General features: G+C 43.7%; 1 protein-coding gene across 2 annotated transcripts in view; it reads left to right on the top strand.

Annotated features, from left to right (window-relative positions):
* PDZRN4 (PDZ domain containing ring finger 4) overlaps nucleotides 1-20451 on the top strand; it is a 269618-nt gene that overhangs the window by 16480 nt on the left and 232687 nt on the right. The window contains exons 1-3 of one of the 2 annotated variants that reach the window (XM_083838888.1): nucleotides 8868-9569; nucleotides 11523-11609; nucleotides 15546-15650. In XM_083838888.1, coding sequence (XP_083695014.1) covers nucleotides 8949-9569; nucleotides 11523-11609; nucleotides 15546-15650 — 813 coding nt within the window. In that variant the 5' untranslated portion in view covers nucleotides 8868-8948. Of the gene's footprint in view, nucleotides 1-8867; nucleotides 9570-11522; nucleotides 11610-15545; nucleotides 15651-20451 lie in introns of those variants that run through there. The other variant, XM_083838889.1, reaches the window with a different exon arrangement.

Raw genomic sequence — 20451 nt, forward strand, 5'->3', positions numbered from 1 at the left:
TTAACTAATCTCTCGGATGTCCTCTGAAAAGAACTTGGGAATAGAGCAGCTCTTAATAAGCAAGTTGCAAAAAGATCATGTTCATCTAACTTTTGCCTCAGACGAGATTCCACCTTTGGACCTTGCTGTAGTCAGCAGTGAACGGCTGCTTGCTCAAATACACAGCCATGTGAGTTCTGGTGTTGTACAGATCAAGAAAACTTGGAAGTTTTAAAGTACGATTACCACAGAAAAAAGGTATCTTCTGTGTCTCTACTCTTCCCTGCCACCATGCCATTTTATTTTAACATAAGAGCCTTTGACAGGAGCTGTTTATGCTGCTTCGTATTCTCATGGGATGGAGACCAGCATCAGTGAATTTAAATGGGCATTTTATGCTGATGGTATATTAATATGTATGATCTAGCAGGGACTTCAGTTTTTATTACAGCTTGAATCATTATTAATTTTGGTAAATTTTCTGGCTTTAAAATGAACTGTAATAAATTTGAAGCCATGCCTCTGCATAGACCAGATAACACTTGCCATATAGATTTTCCCATTTAAGCTGATAGGCTAAGTTCTCCCAAACCTCAGCATATGTATCCCCTGTTTGTATTTAAAAAGAAAACCCTGATAGTAAAATATCAGATTAATATATAACATTTTGCTGTGTCTTGATCCATTTTAATACATAATCAAGGGCCAAATCCAGTTTATCTCACTTTGGTGGGGAGCCCCTTAGCAGTTAATAACAGACTCGTATACTAAATTATATGTTATTGATCTGATTCTTCTGTGACACAAGCAGAACCTGATGCAGCTATAATGCAACTAGAGGGTGAAGGGAGGTACCATAAGTACATCTGAGTGTGATGAATGGGACTATACCAACAGGCATGAAGAAAGAACATGTTCATCCTTTCTAAAAGCACAGCTGATTCTGAGGACTTTTTTCTGATGTCACTGAAGCATCTGGCTGCTCAGCAGTTCTAAAACTCAGGCTTCTTTCTTGAAAAACAGTGTAGATAAAAAAAGGTAATGATGAGGCAGTACGGCAGGTAGGAGCTATATTAACATTTTGACAAAACACCCTGTAACAAGACTATCAGGCTGTACATGTCAATCCTCAGTGCAGGAGTAGGTAGTCATTAGAAAGTTGGGTTAGTACAGCAGAATTAATGTTCATGAATCCATGATGATAGGCAGCTTAGGAACATGTAGATTTGACTTGTCCAAATAGGCTTTAATGGTGTCATCTCTGATCTTTCAGGTCTGAGTCTCTCACAAAACTAATGAGTAGAAAATGTTGGTCAAATTCAAAATATAACAAAAGTTTCCCAGCATCAGAAAGTTATTCTCTTTTTCTTTCCCATTGTGGCCTCATTAGGACTGGAACTATTAAACCATGAAGTAGCAATCTGCTAATTCAGCACTTTTGGCTCTTCCAGGAACAGAAGAAATCGACATCTCTGAACAGTGTCCCATGAGATGTTAGGCTGGACTGCACTCCCTCAAGTGCTAGGATAAATAGACAAAGGAGCTTCACTGTGCCTTTATCTGTACAGTTTTATCAGGGGTATTAAATCTATCTCTCAGTTTGGTCTTCTGAGGAAAGGAGATGTGGCATCAGTGAATCGCATACACCTACAAGTTGAAAAATCACAAACTGGAGCAGGTTCTGTCTGGTTTTAGTGGGGCTGGTGAATGAGAGGAGCTGACAAAAAGAATAATATACTAAATATGTTTTTAGAATGCCTAGTCAAAGTGGTCCTTCACATTAGACAAGTATAATAAATTTTAATTATAAATAAAATAAAATACAAGCCGTTCAGATGGTTTAAGTTTACTTCTGGAATAAGGAATTGTATTTAGTTTAATTCAGGCCTATTAGTAAGTAATTTGTGAAAGTGTAGCTTTAGGAACATAGGACTGAGGAAAAATAAGGCAAAACAAATCCCAAACTGGAAAAATTACAAAATCCAACAGCATGCTTTCTCACTACTCATAATATTTGCTACTATATTATGTTGGTATTTTTAAAGATTTACTACTGTGAATCGTTATTCCATCTTATTTGTACTGTCAAATACAAACATGAGACATTAATGTTGTAAGTCTCTAATGGAGGAAGTGAAGTATATCTAGGAATTGCATTTGCTAGAGCAGTAAAATATTTTCATTATATGAGGAAATATTATATGAGGAAATATTTCTATTTTAGCAGTTAATTCTTTGTGTTAACATAAATTGAGTCTCAGAGGGACTGGCCTTGAGGTGAATTAAATATTTGGAGTGAGTATCTCAAATTTCGTATGCGAGGAACACTGATAAAGTAAAGAGTTCCTTGGCCATTGTTTAACCTGTTTTGTACATGGGGACAACAGGCAAGGGGGTTGAAGAGGACACTCCAAGCCTGCATTTTCCAAGTACATCAAGGACAGTAAGTGTAACAAAGAAATCGATGAGATGAAAGAAGCATAAGCATACTCTTTTCTTATAAGCTCCTATAAAGCTCCATATGAACACTGAGGTATTAATTGTTCATTTCCCTTCTGTTTCTATTGCTTCCATATTTCCGATCTGCTTTTTGTACTGCATCTGATAGGAAGCTAGTAACACTAAAACAGTGCATGGATTCCTGTCTTCCCATGCACTGATTGTAATTATATTTTAGCTACCATTTAAAATGGTCTCTTTCATTACTTTCTTGTTTTTTTTGAATTACTAATAGCTTTTTCCAGTCTATGTCTTGTTAAAATGCATAAAGTATCGTGAATTCTCTGCACACATTTCTCAGGCTGCTCACCTGGCTTAGACTAAGGCCAGCCACATTCTGGTGGCTATGGTATTTAAATTTAATTTCAAAGGCTTAAATTCATGGATTTACATAAGAGTTCTGAAAATCCTCCCCCAAAAAATCCTACATTTTTTCTCTTCGGATGGTCATATTTCACTCTGAGCTTTTCATATATGCTTTTGAAAATGGTTTACTTTCCTCCTTTACCAGTATAAGTGCAAGCTAATACGACAAAATGTATAGGTAAAAGAAGTTTTCTGTGCAATGTAACACTGACAGAGGACATGCAGATGTCAGAAGGGTGCCAGTACCCTGAGGCATTTCTACTAATTTGAACAGCTATCAAAGCTTTCACTGAAGCTGAGGTTAGGAACTGAGGTTCTGCTTCTTTCTCAGTTTACAACATACCTGATTTTACTGACATTGGGCAAGGTGACTGTTTTTCCATCTTTGATTTGTAAGCTGTTTTCCTGCTTGCAAAGGAAGCCCTAAGGACAGCTATCGTGTGTTTGATTGTTGACCAAGCACTGCTTGTGTGAGGGCAGGAGGACTTAACCCTGCTGTGGAGGTACCAGCACTGAGAAGGCGATTCCCTTCCGAATCAGTTTGCGCTCTGTTGTCTCATCTAAGTTTGACAACCACAACTGAGTGGTTCTGCCTAGTGCCGGTAGCTGCTGCAGTTTTGTAATGTGAAAAGTCATCCAGTTAGATTTTTTTCTTGAGCTAATGGATGCTAAAATAGACGGAAAGTATCTGGTGTCTGCATACCCTTAGGGAGTATCTCTGTGCTGAGAGGAGGTGTCTGCAGCAGGTGAGTGGATTGTGGATTGGCTCTGCAGGGACAAATTTAGAAACTGGGACATTATGGGCTTGCAGCAGTTGGGCTGGTATAGGGAGATTAGGTAGAAATGCCTAAGGCAAGACTCCCATGTTCCTTTACATTTATCCCCACTGATTCCTCCTCCTGCTTAGGCTTCACCCAGGGCTCCTGCTGTGGTTTGAAGGACAGCACGTGCAACACAGAGCCTGGGCTGGGCAGCAAGCAGTCTGCATTAAGCTTTTTACCAGACAGCCGAGCGACAACCCAGCTGGGTGCAGAAATGCATTACAGGACTGACAAATGTGAGGTTAAAACACTGGCAGACCTGTTTTCTCTCAGTCTGGGTCTCACCTCTTCTTGCTCCTTCTTTTCTTCTTTCTTGCCTTATTAAAAAAAATTAAAAAAAAAATGTTTTCCTTTAATACTGAAGAAGGGGTAAAAAGAGAGAGAGAGAGAGTACTAAGGAAAAGCACTGTGACAACCCTAGAGCAAGCATATTGGTCTATTTTGTCCTATAGGTTAAGTGTGGGGTCTTGTCCTGCCTTTGCTAGTGGAGTTTGCAGTTCAAGATTTAAAGAAATACGTATCCCCATGTACTCCAGCAATCTGGACCCTTGATTCCCACTGCCCAACCACCGTGGGGGCAGAATGCTGCTCTCTGCTTCCCCTTTGCTCCCCCAGTTGGAGCAGCTGCCTGCTCTCACTGCTGGATTTCTCTTTAGGAGAAGGCCTTGCCTTGTCAATAGTCTCCTGAAGAGAAGGAGACCCCAATTCCCTGCTCTGACACTTCCTGTTCATGTAAGCCATTTTGACCCAGAACCTAAAGAATTTTAGTTATCTACCTCTTTGTCTGTAAAACAGAGGTAACAACACTTACCTCTCTCACAGAGGCTTAGTGTTTAACTGTCCTGTTAAGAACATGTGGAAAAGCCACATTTCAGTGCCCAAGTAGTCTTTGTAATGCTGGACTCTGAACAAAAATCTGCTCAGAAACAACTGTTCACCTATCGGGGATGTTCCTCCTCCTTAACTCCCTATGGTTAAGTTCTCAAACTGCTTAACGGGCATGGTCAGGAATATTTGGGTTTTATAGCAGTGGGCAGCTTGACTCTCATCACACACAGTCTCACCGCTGCCCGTCTCCCACCCTCTGCAAGGCTCAGTCCTCAGGGGGCGACCTCAGAGCAAATCCGTGGAGTGAAGGATTTCCTTCCAGGCCTTGTGTTGGAAGGTGCAGACTATGCTTTTGCCTACCCTAAGGAGTGGAGCCTTAATACAGTGGCTTTGCTAGAGAACTGCATTATATAGGGGCTTTAATCGAATGCTGTGAATTCTGTGGGGCAGCATCAGCAGCAAGTGAAGTGAAAAGTGAACAGTAGTTACCTGGATTGCTTCAGGCCAGGCAGTGGATAAAAGAGGCACGGCCAACATCCAGACCTCCCACTTCATGCTTTTTAAGTCCTGCTTTCATTTTTCTAGTGGTCGAAGTTGATTGGTGACACATTTGATGTCAAACACAATTAAACATAGACTGTATAGTCTTTCTGCCAATGAACAATTATAGATCACATGTTTTCTGTGTAAAAGCTTCCTTACTGGATGTCTGTAGGGTTGTTTCTTTTTTTTGGAAGTTTCTCTCCTTGGGTGATGAATAACAGGCTTCAGGGAAAAAAATAAATTAAAAAAAAATGTGGGCTTTCAGACTCAATTTTGCCCTTTCATTTTAAGGACACTTCCTCAAACTCTCTTATAATGTGCTGCAGTGATAGACTGTGGTGCAGAAAGATTGCTTGCTAACCTGAAAATAAAGAAAAGCATTACCTTCCAAGATGTTTCTCTGTAATCAAACATGAATATATGAACTAACTAACTATATGCTTATAATCTTTTCTCTAAAGTGCAATGACATTCATTCTTTCCAGACTCCAGATGATAACAGGTTTTAATAGCAAATGGTCAGGTCTAAATCCTGCCCTCAGAGTGATGTTGCTGAGTCCTCCTGGCAATTAATATAGGTACAGGGTGTTTTTTTAGCGTGAATGGGAAAAGAATCTTCCTTTGAAATCCTACAGATGAATAATAGGGCAAAATGATTATGAAAATGATGGGGGGAAAAAAAAGCAAAAACGTATGCCTTATTCCCACATACGTGACTTGAAAGTTTTTCCCCATTGAGTTCAACAGTCAGGAGTCTTCCAGCCTACCTTCAGGATTTCAGAGCAATAATTCTTATCTCGGGATTCTTTCATCAGAAGATTTGGAAGCAGCTGTACACTTTAAACTGCAGATCCTCTTAGGATGAGGCAAGAGCTATGGGCTGAAACAACCCTTGATTTTATACTTGAAATAGCTGTTCCTCCTCTCTCTCTGACGCCCAGGAGCAGCAGGCAATCCGTGCTGATAAAGGGCTCCCTCAGCAGCACTTACCCCCACCAAATCCTTCCTCAAAATGTGCGTGTGTGTGTGCGTGTGCTTGTGTCCAACTATATGCGACAAGGAGAGCAAGTGATTTCATATTTCAGATGGCTTTTGCTGCTTTGCCTGATAGAGCAGAGGGGTGGAAGCTGTTGGAGGAGCATGGAGTTAAAAGAAGCTGAAAGGCTGGTGTATCTGTTATTATTTGTGCATCTTGAAAGCAAACTGTGACTGCCCTGGAGACAAGCCACTGCAGAAGGCTTATTTTATCCAAGCCTGGGTGCAGTCCCAGGGTGAACAGCGGAGCTGTGCAGAGCTGTCGCAGCTGTGGGCAACATCTCTGAAGCATCACTGTTCCCATGGTCCTCGGCCTCCCCCCATCTCAGGAAATCTGCATTTCCCTCTTGGATGGTCACGGCCCAGGCAGGACTGGAACAGCTGTATGAAACCTGGAGTGTTGGGTGCTGAGACCTCGGATGAGCAGACAAGGTTATAATTAAGTGTTCTATTTGAGCGCAGTTTAGGAAAGTATGGGGTTTTGTTTTCATTTCCTGATTAAAGGGGAACTAATAGGACTAATCGTAGCAACAATCCGATGTAAGCGCATCAGTAATGTTTGTACGTATTCACCCGTGTGTACCCATTTCCGTGGAGGTCTGGTATGCAGGCAGCTGTAACCTTTAGATGGGTTTTGTACATTTGTCTGTATTACAGGTTGCTGCAGTGGAAAATTACTTTTGGTATAAACCCAGTCGCCTGTGCTGTCATCTGTGCTGACATCTTGGCAAAGAAAGATAGTTTCTTACTCCAGCACGAACAGAGAAAGGTCATAACCGCTTGGAACTGTTTTACCAGCAGGCTGACATTTCGCCAGTGCCCAATGTGAGCTAGTAAGGATGGGATATTTTAAAAAGCATGGGCTTCCTAAATCTTCATTTATTTAATCACCTAAGTAAAAAGAAATCTCAAGGCTGGGAGGCTCAAACCTGGCTCTGCAGCTTTGGCTGCTTTCGTAATGGTGAAAAAAATGGGCCAGGGACGTGGGAAGGGCTCATGTGCTCACTCCTGAGCTCTCAGCCCCGAAGCAGGGTGGTCACCCCGTAACTATCTGCTGGGCTCAGCCCCCACAATGTCTGAGCCATGTGTGCTTGAGCGCTGAGCATACGTGCTGCTGCCTCTGTACAGACCTGAGCCTCTGGGCCACATGAATGGAAATGAAGAAAATATATTGGGACATTTGGAAAGAAGGGCTGGTATAAACAAATACTGAGTGTAAATATTCAATTGTAAAGACAGATGAAGAAAGGACTATTTTCCAGTCATTTTCTCCAACATTCATAATGAGACTGATTCTGACCCTGTGAGAAATGCAATTAAAATCAATGGAAATACTAGATCATCAAAAGCCAGTATGAATAGCTTAATTAGTTACTCAGAGTGTCTGATTTCCTTCTTTGCGTGAGAGAGGCAATTCTGATCTGCAATGAAATGCTGTATAATGTGTATAAATGTTGTATAATGTGTTAGAGTGCATTTTCCCTGAGCTGAGACTATTTGGTGGTGCAGTTTATTTATTTGACAGCCATGGTAAAAATGCAGTTGGAACTGTGAGTTTGTGTGTGGCAGGTCAGAAACAGTAGGTTGCTGCTCAGAAATGTTTGGGTCTGAAGATGTTCTCTGAGGTATTGCCAGTTGTTGCTGTTTGAAATTGCTGAGAAACTTTTGTTAAGCAAATTACGGGTAAGTATAGCTGAGATCCGTGGTCCCAGGTAGGGTGCTAGGGGCAGGGATGTGCAGGGATTTTCTTCCTTCTTGGGGACAAAGGATGAGTGCTTGCCTCTTGCCTTGCTCCCGTGTTGTCCTCTCAGTCATGGAACAGAGCCATTCATGACTGGTCTGCAGAGCCCCCCAGCTTTGCTGGAGGGATGCTCCCAGGAGCCAGAGCTGGAGGCAGGCATCTCAGAGCTGGTGAGGGCACACCCCGGCTCTGCCTCAGTAGTCCTCAGGTCCAGAAAATACCTGATGGTCTGGGCCTGTGCAGGTGTCTGCAGGCCGAGCCTGCTGTCCTCTCCAAAAGGGACAGTGCCTGACCTGCACGTTAAGGATCCCAGTGAAGAAGCACCCTGAAGACCCCGTCCTGCTCTCTGCTGGGAGGTTTGCCACGGGGCTGGGGGGCAGCAACCCGGCCCTGTGTTTTCAATAGTGGAGTTATGTGGGGAATGCGTTAGGGGTTTCATGTTTCAGTGTATGTTGTGGGCTGTGCGGCAATGAAGGGGTAGGATCCAGCCTGGCTATTGATCCTGACTATGCGTTTCCAGATTTTGCTGTGTTTTAGCTTTTCTTAGGATGAAAGTGTTGTTTACACATATGTTGTTGTTTAAGGGAGCTCCACGAGCAATTTTCTTATCCCGACCATATTTTTTTTTTCGGTGCGGTAACAAAGAGAGCATTCGTACGGGGGGGACTTGTGCTTCCTGTGCCCTCCTGCGTATCCCAAACCAGGAGCACAGCAGAGAAGCGAGCGGGAGCAATGCGGTAGAGACCCGTCCGCACGTACAACGGTAAAAGAGCCGGAGCTCCTCGAGGCTTTGCCAGCCCCCTTCCCGACCCAACCTACAGCGACCCGCGGGGGGATGCGGGTGGGGAGCCGGGTGCGGGTCCGGGTGCGGGTCCCTGCATCCCCTCCCGTGCCCCGCCGGCCGGGATGCCCGGAGGTGGCGGGGCGGCAGCTGCGGGGAGCGGGAGCCGAGGCGGGGGGACGCGGGGGGAGCCTCGGGCGAGGCTCGCTGGGCGCCGCCGCCCGCCGCCCGCCTCCCCCGGCACGGCCCCGCTCCTCCGCCCGCCCCTCGCCGCCGCCGCCCGCCCGCCCGCCGGGAGCGGCTCCAGCGCCGCCGGGGCCGCCCCGGCGAAAGTTGGCGGCGGCCGGGACGCGCCATGGGCTTCGACCCGGAGCGCTTCGCGGCGCCGGTGGCGGCGGAGCTGCAGTGCAAGCTGTGCGGCAGGGTGCTGGAGGAGCCGCTGGCCACGCCGTGCGGCCACGTCTTCTGCGCCGGCTGCCTGCTGCCCTGGGCGGCGCGGCGGGGGCGCTGCCCGCTGCGCTGCCGGCCGCTGGCGCCCGCCGACCTGCGCCCGGTGCTGCCGCTCCGCAGCCTGGTGCAGAAGCTGGAGGTCAAGTGCGACTACAGCCCGCGGGGCTGCCGCCGCGTCCTGCGGCTGCGGGAGCTGCCCGCACACCTCGCGGCGTGCCGCTACGGGCCCCCGGCTGCGCGGCCGCCCGGCCCGGAGGAGGGCGGCTCCCCCGAGAGCCCCCGGCCGGGCGAGGGGCACCGGCGCCCGCGGGCGCTGCGGGGAGGCGGCCCGGAGCCGGGGCCGGGGCAGGAGCCGAGGAGGGAGGCCGTGAGCTGGAGCAGGAGGGAGAAGGCGCTGCTGGCGCAGCTGTGGGCGCTGCAGAGCGAGGTGCGGCTCACGGCGCTGCGCTACCAGGCGAAGTTCGGCCAGTACATGAGCCACATCAGCAGCATCACCCGCGACCTGACGGGCGGCCGGCGCGGCGGGGTGAGTGCCGACCAGACCCTCCCGGACCCCCTCCGGCAGCCGGGCTCGCCCCGTGCTCGGTTTCGCCCAGCCCGACCCCCCCGAGGGGGATGCGGGCGGCCGGGTGCCAGGACGAGCCCTGGGTGTCCCTTGCTGCCCGCGGGGACGGAGCCCCCAGCCCCGAGCCGGCCACGCTTCTGCCCGGTCCCAGCGGGGGCAGCGGCGGGAGCAGCCCCGGAGCGGTGCCGGGCAGCGGCGGCTGTCGCCTGGGGGAAACGGGAGGGAGAGGAGCAGGAGGGGGGTTGGCTCCTCGGCTGGCAGCTCGCAGGCACGGCTCCGGGCTTCACCTGCACTCGCATCGGGCCACGACCCCCCCGCCTCGGGGGATCCGGTGGCCGCTCAGCTGGCTTCGGCTGGGGCGCGGAGCCGGCTTGGGACTTCTGCTGGAGCAGCCGAGAAGTCGCCTAAAGAACTGGAGGATAAATTCCTTGTAAACTTGGGAAAAGACAGGGAAAAGACAGCAAAGCGTGTTTCGCGTGGGGAGAAGCGGATTGCGGGGAAGAGCTCAGTGCCTGGCGCTTTCCATCACTCCGGTGGCTAAAGGTGGGGAGGGGGTGTTTGCGCGACACCTGCGGGCCTAGAAACACGGCTCCTCGTGGCATCGAGACACCTTGTGTCTGAAGACCTCAGCACTTAAATCTTTTTTTTTTCCCTAATTTCCCCGGGGTACAATATCGCAGGTGTGCTTCGTCTCCGGGAGGATGCGCTAAGGTCACACGAAGGGGGCAGCAGGGGCCGCTAAGGAGTGTGCGGAAAAACAGCGAGTGCAGAAAGGCGAGGGGGGGTCATTGGGGTGTCCAGAGGGGGGCTGCCAGGGGGCTGCTCTCTCCGGGTCGCCGCCGAGCATCTGCCATCGCTGGGCACCGCCGGCAGGGGCCGCTGCCCGCACTGCGGCTCGGAGCCCGGCCGGGGGCGAGGGCAGGGGGCGTCGGGGGGGCTGGCAGCGGGGTCCCGGTGTGGGACAGATGCACCCTGCTGCCACAAAACGCCTCGCCGTTAATAAAACTCGGCCTTCAGCGTCAGGTGTTGTGTTGTGATGTTTGGATGGGTATCATCGTTTAGGTGTCACAGCTGTGTCATTTAGGGACCGGCAAACCTGACAGTGCTGGGTGAATATGCCCTCTTCATGGGGAATACGGCTCCTAAAACATAACTATTATCATATATGAACTACATAAAATAAGCTAACTTGCTATGCTGAACCCCCCCCCCCCTTTTTTTTTTTTTGGTTACTCTTTTTAGAAAATAATTTACCCGTTCCACTGAGGGAAAGGGCTTCTTTCTCCTTTTCATTTTGAACTTTGACTCCATCACTTGTTTTGATCACTTTATATTTTACAACTTGTTTACCAAAACAAAACAAAACCCTTTTTTTACAGAAATGTTTCTTGGATTCTTCCTTTTGGGGAGGAAAGTGAGAAGCTAATATAAAAAGTTGGGCTTCGTTTTCTGTGTATATTTTTCCTGAAAGCTGCGACAAAACTGTACTGATATAGCTGGCTTTTGGGTCTGAAAATTGTCATGTTGAGTATTTTAATCTATATGTTATATAAATGCCTATAGGGATTTTGTAGAGATTGCAGGCATTTGGAGCACTGACTTTTTTTCAGTGGTGCAGAGCATTCCTCCCATCCAAAGCCTGCACTTTTTTCTGTTCAGCACTTAAAATAGTCAGGTGCTTTGGCTACCTGTTACACTTCAGTGGTGCATGTCTTCCCTTTGCTTTTTTCCAGTGTCTTTTGTTCTCATTTCAGCCAAATTTGCTTTTGAGACCCGTCTTACATGTTCTCCAACTAAAAATCATTGTACGTTAATGCTTTCATTTTTTTTTGTTTTTTGTTTGTTTTGTTTTGTTTGTTTGTTTGTTTTTTCAAGACAATATGCTTTAACAGTTTTTCACCTTTTTCTTTGTAGGCAGGAGAACCCACACCATTAACAATCATGCTACACAGAGAAAATGATACTTTGGGATTCAATATTATAGGAGGACGACCCAATCAGGTAATGAGAAAAGTAACTGTAGGTTACTTTTTGACCACATTTTCTGTTGTTATGTACACTGTTAGTCATAAAAAAGTCACTTTCAATGACGGTGTGGAATCAGCTCCATAGATATAAGTACTTTGTGTTATCAGGTATAATTAGATTCTTGTGAGAATTGGATTATTCTCACTTTCAGGAAAGGTGTTCCCTTTGTTCTTGTCTTCAAACTTTAGGCTGATCTACACTAAGTTCCCATGTGAGTAATATGTATTCATGGAAACTGTTGAATGGAAATCTCTGGGACTACTTACAAGAGTAATTGTTGCAGGATTAAGCCATTGGAATTTTTGGAAACTGCTAGCTTTTTTTCATTTAAAGGAGAGATGAAGATTTGATTCTGTAGCTCAGATAGTTTAAGCACATGTCCTGCTCTCACATGCCTGCTTTCAATTTTTTTTTTTCTTTGTGAACTGAAATACAGTTTTCATCGATCTCATATCATAAATGAATCTGGTCTCACAAATCATCAGTCTAGTTTTAGAAGGTTCATTAAAAACTGTAAAATATGAACAAGGATCACTACCCCTCCCTTCCCCCCTCCCTCCACGAATATGCATAAGAATATGCAGGGATTTTTTTAACTTCATCCTTCCAAAAGCATTAATCAGGACTGTCATTACATGTGAATGGTATAGAAACCTGTTAAACTGGAAAATTAATAGTTGATTAAAAGGGTTAGGTAATAATTATGCACTGATCAGGTTCTTGTTAAGTGGGAGAACTATAACCTGCTGCTGTTATTGGGGAGGGGAATGGGACCCTGTATATTAGTTTGGCAATCTTTTGCTCTCAGACTATATTTAGTGGTGCCGAAGAGTCTGCTCCCATTAGCTTAAGAAGTTCAGTCTGCACTGCAGAAATGCTGTTCCTTGTGGGTAAATGCACTTATCAAATGTGTGTTACAAAGAAATCCAATGCAAGAGTTTCTTAGATTTTCTAATGGAAGGATGAGACAACAGGCGCTGAAAGATAAAATACACACACTTAGATTATATTCATACTTTCAATATACCAGTAATAAAGTCCATACAATCTTTGTTTGGATAGTTTTGGATTGACTTCTGTTATCTACAGCAGTGGGAAAACTGCAGGGAAAAGGGAGCATGGTGTTCAGCTTTCTTGGGATATCAGCTGAGTTTCTCTGAAGTACTCACGTGCAAACAATGCACACTGGAAATGTTCTTGATATTACAAACTGTTAGGCTTTATGAATGAGTATTATGAATATTCTGAAAGTTTAAGGAGTAAATGATAACTGTATGAGTGTTTCTAGCACTGTTCTGGAGAGTATGGCTGACTGTAGAGAAGAAAGTGGTCATGTTCTACCATTAACTAACACCGATAGTTGAAGACAGAGAAGGTGGTGGAGCTGTGAGGCAGAGCTGGGTATCAGGGTTTGCTGGGTCATCTGATGTTGAATTCAGAAGTTCTGATTTGTTCTCATTGTGGTAAGCGTGAATACTACACACGGTAGATTGGTAGATATCAGTATAAGCTCTGATTCTTCATGGCTGGAGCCAAAGGAAATAACAGGAAGAAAGGGTCGAGTAGGCTCAAATAATGAAAATAAAAAACTCTGCTCAAAACAAACAAACAAACAAACAAACAAAAACCCAAAACCAACCAACCAACCAAAAACCAAACCAAACAAAAAACCCACCTGGATCAGGAACTGTTTAGTAACAAGACAACAAGAGTTTATGAAGGCAATATGTATATTCAATTGTTCAGGGAAAAAGTGCCCGTTGGTGAAACATTGGCTTGTGTAGGGGAAGAGCAGAACACTGGTGTTGTTGCATTAGTCCTGTAGGTGGGAGTTTTCACTACACGTTATTGGTGTTTTATATATACAACGCAGATTTTTCTGTCTGGAAACAGGTGACTCTTGGTGACTTGGTACATACATGCTTATATTTGATGTGTTTAATTTAAAGTCCATTGTAGGTTTCCCCACTGTTCACCTTCTGCCTGAAGGGCAAGAGGAGAGGAAAGGAAAAACTCACCACAAGCTTGTCTTATTTTGTCAGGAAAGGTCTTATTTCACACGTGTATGTGTTTCTGGAAGGTGGTTCATTATTCTGATGGAACAAGGCTACTTTGAAGCCCGCTTTTGTCTTGGGCCTCGCTCTGGCTTGCAGAGGCTGGCCTTCTGAGGACACCTCGACAAAGTCACGCAGGCATGACTGTGGGCTCCTCCAGTAGCCCAGGGACTCAGCTAAAGGGCAAATAAACCGTTAGCCTCCGTATCTTCCCCCAGCCCCTGCCTTGCAGCCTGTGAGCTGTGTGAGGAGGTGCCGAAGTGCTATATGCTTTGTGGTGTATTTTCTCGGTAGGACTTGTAGATAGTAGTGCGTACTACCAATGGGGACCACAAGTAAGACTGAAATATCCTTTTTCTTACCGGGTCATACGCTGATCTCTAAAAGGGCAGTGAAATTTCTTATGAAAAACACACACACACGCAATTTTGTGTGGGTGAAGGTAGTGTAATATGGCCTTCCGTTTTCTTAAGAAAGAAACAGACCCTACCTTTTGTGCGTTTTGACTAATGGCTATTATGCTTCTTTTGTCTCATTGCTTACTTGGGAACTCAGTGGAGGTCTGTTGCTCCACCGTTCCAAAATATTTCTGGAACTGTTAAAAAATTTCCCTTTTGCATCTTACCTAACACCTATGAGTCTCAGTGACCAAGGAAAATAATTAGGAGTTTATGAAATCATAGCCTGACCAGCATCATGTTGAACAAATATCTGTTAACCTGAAATCTACTTGGATTGAGTCTCCACGGGACAGCTGCCATATACTGTAAAGCATATTTTACAGTGGCTCCATATTTTGTAATGGATTTACCAGTTTTCTTAATGGAAAAAATAATTTTTTTCCCCACAAGTGTATAGGACCTAGTCCTAGAAACTTGTACACATATGAGTCATACTGGTGGTCAGGGATTCACTGGTAACAGAAGGAAAATAAGCATCATATCAACTGCTGTCCAAAGCATAAATGATTTGAAAGAAGATTCCTTTATTGCTGACTAGGTTATTATTTGTATGAATACTTTAAAATACTTATAGTAGGTAGCGTCTGCTTTGAATTATTCTTTTATTAATATTGACTTAATACTTTAAAAAATGTTTTAATCTCTCATGTGATGAAATGAAGTAATTTTAGCCTGTGCAACAATATCAGGTATATTTCAGCTGTAGTAAATAATTTGTCTGCTTCAAATTTGACCTTCATGTCAGTTGTACTTAGAAATGTGTAGAGATCAACTGGAAGTGGGTTCTCTTTTTGTCCACAGCTGATCTGTATAGATTTCACAGCTGAGCAAGTTCTCAGTCTCCCATGTGAATAGGATTTATGAGGTTAACCAGTTCCAACCAAATCCTATCACTGTTACATGCCAGCTAACTAATGTCACTTTGTTCCTTGGGGCTTATTTCCAAATGCAGGAAAACATTTACAGGCGGCAGTACTGCAGGATCACTTTCCTTCCTGACAGAAACACTTGGGCATCCTTTTTAATGAATATCTTCCTCTGTGCATTTACATAGTAGTCTCTGTCTGCTGTGAAGTGAAAGGTCTGCTTTAAATATTTTAGCTAGGATCTGATTACTCTTGCACCCTGTGTCTCATTTAGACTAAAATAACCAGAAGTGAATGGATAATCTTATAAAAAATGCTGGAATACTTCATTAATTCTGTCCTTTTGATTAATGACTATTTCTTGTTAAGCAAGTTTAAAAAAAAAATCCCAAGGAGCTTAATTCTCAGCTAGAAAAGCAAGTCGCATATTTCAGGTGGATTTGCATTGTTCATTGCTGCTGGTTGTAGTACATTTCATTTCTTGTACTAATGTGGTCCTTTTTGCAACTTCCGTCTCTCCTGGCACAGAACAATCAGGAGGAATCTGCTGAGGGAATTTATGTGTCAAAAATTTTGGAAAATGGACCTGCAGACAAAGCAGAAGGCCTGCAAATTCACGACAAGATTATCGAGGTAAGAAAAAAAAACCCTGGTGGATTAGTCTGTTATATTATCAGATTAATCAAGGATTTGATGTTTTTTTACACTAAGTATGCTGTAAGTTTGCTCTTTTGCCATGTCTAAATGTGATTCTTATACACTGAACTGCTCAAACGTTTGCCAGAAGTGAAGACTCGTGGGTTATTCTAACAACTAATACACGTATTGGTCTCAAGATTAAGCCGATATAAGCAAGGCAGAGGTGTAGACACTGAAATAGCAAGCAGGAGAGGCAATTTGCATTTATTTTAGGTAACTTGAGAAAAAAGGCTAAATGACGCTGTGTAAATTCACAGTTTTAGTGAAATAGATTTTGCTTTTTTTGGGGGGGGTTTCTGTTGTGATTATGCAACTCGTCACAGAAGCTGCACTGATGAGCAGCATTGTGAAACTTCTTGAGCAATTAGAGAAAGTTCTTCCTGCTATATGATCATAAGTAGATCATCTGTGGTTCTCACACGGACCAATATAGCTGTTTCCCAGCATGTAATATGCCGGCATGGAAATTTGAAAGTCTATTCTTGTGTTGTATGCAGCTTTTCTCATAAAAGAGAAATAATTATCATTTAAAAAAAAAAGAAGAAAAAATTCAGTCTGAAGAAAAGGCTTCTGCCTAGCCTACATCTGTAACCATAATTAGCCTTGTAAAAGGCGTTAAAAGAGCAGTTTGAAGTAGTGACCAAAATAGATTCCTTATAGTGCTGTCAAACCGGCATTTCACATCTCAGCTCTAATACAACTCTCTTAATGACAGCATGTAACAGTAGCTGCTAGGTTTGTTTAGGATACACCACTTTAGCCTTGGGTTTAGAGGAGGCTTAGAAGTGTTGTGTGAATTTGCCAGTTGGACGGGGTTCCAAACAAAGGTACGTGAAACAAGTGGATTGGGAGACAAATGGGGAGTGCTGCTGCTGGCATCTGGCATTATTTCATTATTAAGGCCTAGAAACAGAAGCCAAGATTGTTTGAATGCTCACTGTGCTCTTAATTTTGGGAGCCCAGAGCAGTGTGTGAAACCAAATTATTCCATTTTCTTGGAAAAAGAAAGCTCATGCTCTTCACTGGCAGATACATGCATCTCTAGTAGAAACCAAATTGGCTGAGCATAACTGAACTTGCAACCTAATTCCTTTCTCCCCTAGATACACAAAAAGCTTAGCATAGATGTTTTTGTAACAACAGCCCTATGCTGAAAAAATCTTTCTTCTGACACTACTGTTTCACTTAACCACACTGTAAGATCCAGAAACCAACGTAATACAGCGTTTTATGCATTTCCTCATCATTTCCTGCCTTCATTTATTATTTCTTCGTAGTTCCTTGATTTTTAAAACAAAATTGAGTGGTTTTGGAGGAAGGAAAAATAAATTTACTATTTATTGTTTATTAAACTTAAGGTCATTTCTCAAAATGCCACTACATGCTTGATTTTTATATGTTTGATTTTTGGTTGCATAAAATCATGCTGGTATTTAGATTGCTACTGAGAGCATATTCACACTTCCATGTGAACCTACAGACCCAATGTAACATTTGTATTCATACAATACTGAACTGGTCATAATTTTCACCATATTAATATACAGCATGTTTGTATATACTTTTTTTTTGTATTTAGACAAGCATTTAAAAGTATCCAGGGTTAGGTCAAACATTTTAATAAATGTTTTATTGCTTCAAAATTTGCTAAACTAAAATAAAAAAAAAGGGGGGGGGGGAAGGGCAACATTAAGACTTTATAAATGAAACACAAACAAATAACTATTCCTCCATGCTAGATCTAGGCCAGTGGAAGCAGCTGGAGTCAAAAGGTTGAATTTTACCTGGTCCATACGTAGCTGTTGATGCCTTCTTGCCCCAGGATGCCCTGCCAGCCCTGCTGCGGTTTGTTGGGAAGAATCAATATGAATGCTACTGCTTTGAGGAAATAAGTCAGACAGATGGTGTAACTGTTTCAAAAATGTTGGCAGACACACATAATATGAGTTTTGGTGAGACAAAACGTGTGTCAGCTTGGGTGAAAAGTTGATAGGAAGTGGGACTTATTATTGCTTTCACTTCACTCATTTGGTGATCTGATCTAATGGGTGATATTTCGTGAGACTGTTTCTTGGTAATCAAGAGCAGAAGGAACCGACATTGTTGGAAGAGCCTTTGATAGCTGCAGTCAGCAGTGTGATGCCACGGGTGTTTCTAGTAATGCGTAACTAATGGGATAATGGACAGAACTATCCCATTAGATCGGGAGAAAATCTGTTCTCAAGGCATGTTGCTAAATAAAGAAGATAATTTGTTTCAGTGCTTTATCAGATGTTGAACAAATGTTAACTGCACGTGGTTGACAAGAGCGAGTTGTGTGCATTTAAAATGACCATCTCGTGTGTAACCTACTGCAGCAAATGACTCTGGCAGCTGGATTTGTGAGCGAAGTCTGGCAGATACAAGCATTGTGGTCTTTTACTTCATATATGTCATCACCTACTCTGGCAGCTTTGCCAAATAATTATGATATGCCAAATAATTGTTATTTGAAGGGGTGCCAAGGACAGAAATCAGATTTCTTCTTTAAGGTTGTAAGTGTAAAAATGCATGACCCGAGTCTGTGGAGATTTTTGAGGCCATTGTGCCCAGAATATGGGCAGTACAGTCTCTTTGATGCATTCATTGGAAAAATGTTGGTGTTTGTGTGGGCTTTACTTTCAGGTGAACATATTTTGTGCTTGAGGACCTGAAAACTGGACCAGATGCTTGTGGGACGGCATGTTGGTGGTGGATGAGGGTGACAGAGGTAAAGGGTGACAGCCTTAGCTACCCTGTGTTAAGGGGCTGCAGCTCTTCCCAGGGTACTGTCACAGGACCCTCACTGATCATTTTCACTGTTCTGCTGAGGAACAGAGGATTTCAGGCCTCAGCACAGCTTTTTCCTTTTTGCTCAAGGCTAACTTCTGTGAGAAGAGACTTGTTTACGCTCAGTAAAGTTGGCCTGGGACAGTGACATGAACCAGCAGCACTTGGGAGATGTGTTCTTTCAGGAACCTGCTTACATGTCAAAAATGATCATTATGTGTTCATTGAGGACAAACTTTTCTCACTAATTATTTTCATATAGCACGTTCCTCCAGATGTTAGGGTATTCTGCTGCTTTCATAAGTTTTTATCCAAAAGCTAGCTCCCTAAATTAACAAGGTGCAGCATGTGTTCCAGGACTAAATCCTGATCACACGCTATAAAAAGAATCTCATAAAACACGATGCAGCATTGATATCTGTGACTCCCAACATGAAAGCCTCAATTATGAGCAGTGGTATAATGCCAGCAGACCTCTGTCTTTTAGACCCCTTTGTCTTCTTCCATTCCACCCTGCCTATGAACGCCAAGAGGAGGGGAGAAGCAGCGAGCCATGCACGAGACTGTCTATTAGTCTGTGCTGGTTCAAAGAGTTCTGGTTGCCGCTGGGAGAAAATAAAAAAGCACCCTTCTCTCTCCTGGAATTTTAGGATGGATCACAGTTATACAGCTGTGCATCATTTCATCTCCCCCTCACTTCTTGCAAAGCTTTCCCACTGAATAGGTTCACTGCTCATCTTTGCTAATGCTAGTAGCCACCTCAAGGCAATACAAATATGATCCTTTGCAAAGTTGCTGATACACAGAAGTGTTTTACCTGACGCTTTTATTATATATATTTATAGTTCTGAGCAGTAACGCTGGAACTGGCTCTTTCTGCATGGAGGAAAATTTTGCTCTCTCACTTTGCTTCACGTAAGTTCAGCTTCACATAAGAATGGCACCATTTGGCCAGAGCTCCAAGTACACTGATGTCCTGTGGGTAGTCAGTAGTTAATGCCTTTGGAAGAGCATCAGAAAAGTGCAGGCACTGAGTGATTATTTCCCTGGGGAGCTTACAGTCATGTGAAAGCTTCTATTCAGAACTAGTTCTTTACACTTGGTGTTGCCTTTTTTTTTTAAACTATATATATAATATTACATCTTATAGAAACTGATATGTAGTCTCTGGTTTTGAGCCCAGCTTTAGAAAAAAACAGTGACTGATTTTCTCAAATCCTCTTTCGCTGTGCAAGTCACAGTGTCTTGCAAAATACCATTGTATTACTAAAGTGAGGCATGCTGATATTTTATCTTTTCACATCAGTGTTGCCCAAAAAAATACATGACCAAGACAGAATTTGCAACCCAGATGGAATTCCTGAATTTGCAAATAAAAAAACAACAGGATTTCATGAATCTGGGGGAAAAGAGTGACTCTTAATTCACACTGTGTAGGAGACAAAGCCCTATAGTCATGGCTGAACTTTCTGTTGTAAGTTTGCCAAATAACAAAACAGCAGTGAAAAACCTGTGTGCATGTAAGAGGGGCTTAGGCTGAAGACCAAACTATTTATATGAGGAACTATAAGCACATCATCATCTGGAACACTCAGGATTTTTATTTTTTTGTTCTGTTCCTTGCACTGTAAGGCAAAGGCTTCTGTTATTATACTCTCAAATGAAATGAGAGCATTGGCCCCTTTGCATTTTAGTCAGTTGATTCTTATTAATTCCTTGACTGAGAAACAGGCATGATGGAAAAGAGAGGGAAAAAAAAAAAAAAAGAAACATTTTTAGTCTGGGATTTTTAAGTCTTTTTGAAAAGTGAGATGGATGCATATGTATTATGACTATATTTTGTTTATGCAGCCTGAGCTCCATAAGTGTATAATAAATTAAGCTTCATCTCTTATTCCATGTTTGCCTTTGTTCTTTAACTTTTTTG

The sequence above is a fragment of the Anser anser genome (assembly GCF_964211835.1).
Source record: "Anser anser genome assembly, chromosome: 1".
NCBI lineage: Eukaryota > Metazoa > Chordata > Aves > Anseriformes > Anatidae > Anser > Anser anser.